Source organism: Apteryx rowi, unplaced genomic scaffold (genome assembly GCF_003343035.1).
Source record: "Apteryx rowi isolate R43461 unplaced genomic scaffold, aptRow1 scaffold_140, whole genome shotgun sequence".
Lineage (NCBI taxonomy): Eukaryota > Metazoa > Chordata > Aves > Apterygiformes > Apterygidae > Apteryx > Apteryx rowi.
The window spans coordinates 326,322-329,152 of NW_020447642.1; the positions used below are offsets into that span (position 1 = coordinate 326,322).

General features: G+C 48.7%; 1 protein-coding gene across 1 annotated transcript in view; it reads right to left on the bottom strand.

Annotated features, from left to right (window-relative positions):
• The window catches only part of IL12A (interleukin 12A), a 2,194-nt gene extending 2,089 nt beyond the window's left edge, over positions 1 to 105 (bottom strand). Inside the window, exon 1 of the mRNA XM_026057774.1 lies at positions 85 to 105. Coding sequence (XP_025913559.1) covers positions 85 to 105 — 21 coding nt within the window. The remainder of the gene's footprint in view (positions 1 to 84) is intronic.
• Between the last annotated feature and the right edge of the window lie 2,726 nt (positions 106 to 2,831).

A 2,831-nucleotide genomic window follows, 5' to 3' on the forward strand; every position in this document is an offset into this window, starting at 1 on the left:
GCCTGAGGGAGCGGCGGCGGCGCGCGCCGCCCGTGGGGCCGTCGGCCGTTAGGGGCCGTTGGCGCCGCCGTCGGCGCCATTTGCCGCTGGGGGCGGCGGCGCCATTTGCCGTTGGGGCCGTAGGGCGGTCGAAAGGCGTTGAGCAAACGCGCTCGCAGCGAGGTGTGTCCAGTGTGGGGGCTAATTTTTGCATCTGAATGGAGCAAAACCAGATGCGGCGGCTTCGGGGCGCCGATCTGACGGAGGGGTGGTTGGGTTTCCTTGGCGAGGGGATCATCCGAGGGTTAGCACGCGCTAAAGGGTGAGCAACCGCAATGCTGAAAGCCCCTCGCGGGCTTCGGGCGGGCTCGGCCGGTGCGCTTGCAGCCTCGGCCCTTTCCCAGTTGAGTGCTGTGAAGCAATAAAGTCTTCCGAGCGCAGCTCAAGGAAAATCTTCGCTTGGAGGGTTCTCGGTTCATGTGCTCAAACCTGGTTCAGTGCTGTGGCTTGGCAGCTTGCTCAGTCTGGAGCCTTTACAGCTCCTGAGGCGAAGGGGCTCCCCGCGGACAGCTGGACTCGTGAAAGAGGAGGCCTCAACCCTGTTCTCCGCGTTGGGGAAAAGAAGGAGCAGCGGTGGAGGCACATTAGCGTTATTTTCGGTGGTTGCTGTTTAGATTGATAATAGTTTCTCAGCTTCCCCTTAGCATGGGCCTTAGCATACCTGTAGGGGAGCGGTTACTTCGGCTTTTCTCTTTCTTTAACAAAATCCTCCCGTTGCCTGTATTTCCTCGTGGCAGTTCCTGCTGCTTGCCGTGGCTATGGGAAGCCATCCCTGCAGCGCCAGTTTGGTGCTCCTGCTCGCTGGGCTGCCGCGTGGTGCCGAGCTTGCGCTGAAGGTGCTGCGGGCGGGACAGGCAGTGGTGGACATGAGGAGAGTGGGGAGGTTGTCCAGGGTGTAAGTGTAAAGTGTGCCCGCTCTGTACAGGACCGATCGCTTTGCACATGGTGGGGAATGAGCTCCCTGGTGTCCCAAACCCTGAGGAACAGCGTGTGGTGCTTCCATCGCATGCAAGAGAGAGGCCAGTGCAAGCGCTTTGTGCATTACTTGTGGTCAGCAAGCACATTAGAGCCCTCTCCAGGTACTAGACGGGTGTCCTTGCAAACCGGAATAGAAGAGACAGATGAGATCCGTCACAACCAGCAGACTTGTGAAGTGTACCCAGGGCTGCCTCAGGGGGAAGGAAAGAGTGCAAAACCTCCTAAAACGGGATAGAAAATTCAGAATGTTGAATAAGGCAGTGGGCACTGCACTGTGCTGGAGTAGCACCCGTTGGTTAGAGCCTCACAACTGCATTATTTTTCCTTCTTTGCACCAGCCCCCAGTCTGTGGCTAATTGAATTACAAGTTTTCATTAAAAAAAATACCTATTTAAAGAAGAATAGAACTATTTAAAATAGATGGGTGGATGATACATAAATAACTTTCTTTTTTCAATTTAAATTTGTTATTATTAAAAACTGTGATTATGAGATGTCATTGACAAAAATCATGAAAGTCTGACTGGAAGCTGCTTTTTGCTGATGTAGTTGGTATGATCACCAAGTATTTTAATATTAGTGCATATTGCACATGGCCCATTCTTAGTCTGGTCAAAAGGCTGTAGAGAACTTTTGGTTCTGTCAGGTCTGCAGTGAAATCAGGGGGAGTTTTGCCACTGTCCTGGAAGGGAGAAGGATGAATCAAGAGTTTTATGTTGAATTTTCAGATTCTTTTTATTTTAATTGACATCTTATTTCCCATAAGCTTTGTGGTGTATCCAAAGACTTACTTTGGTAGAATACCAGTGCTGTATGATTTTCCAGTTTTACCGTGTGTTTTCCACTTCAGCACTAGTCATTAAGCTGTGGGCTGTGGTTTCAGTCTTGTTTGGGAGATTTTTTTTCTCACATGGAAGTGAAACACACTTTGGGAATATGCAGGCATATGTGTTCTTGAAAAGGCATCTATGAGGCTTTCCAGGTTTCTTTGCCTGATGCTAAGTCCTGGTGTTATCTTCAGCGATAATGCATGAGACTTCTCGATACGTGGGGCACAGCCAGTTTGCACTGGCACAGAACTTGGACGGTAACTTCTTGTTTATGGCATTCCTTTCCTGCTGCTCTTACAAAGGTGCTCAAGAGCGCCAAAAAATCAGTTAGGGTTCTTTGTCTGAAAGGAGTAATATTTAGCTCAGACACATATAGAAGTCTGTGAATGCAACCGCTATTAGAGTGAATGGGTATTGTGCGCAAACCAGTTATCTCAGAGGAACTTGTGTGTGGAGGTAACTCTTCTCAGTGGTCTTTTGTGTACCATGTTCTGGGAGAAAGGACTTTACGTCCTGCTCGTGAGTCCTAGCTCCTAAAGAGACTTCTTTGTGACCTGTGGCTGTGAGGTGAAGGAAAAACAGGGGCTAGAGAGCGTCCAAAGTATGTGGAAATATGGTTGGAATGGTAATAGCATCTCCCAGTAGGACGTCAGCCATGGGAGCTCTGCCAGTGTGACTTCTTTAGAGCTGTAAGGCCATCAGGAGGGCAAACTTACTATATAGCAAGTCATTGCTGATGGAGCAGTTAATCACTTTACTCCATGAGCAGAGGAAGCCAATATATTTAGTTTTCTTAAAAAGATAGGCTGCACAAGTAGGACACTTCTGATTTCCTTTTATGCAATACCCTGGGCTATATTTTGCTTTCTTTGTGTAATTTATAACTCTTAGGGTGTATGGCTTATATGTAATTTGTGAGGAATGTTCTGTTGTTGCACAGTTGTTTCCAAGCAGAAATACTTTCTTGCTCAATGCTTCCTCAGC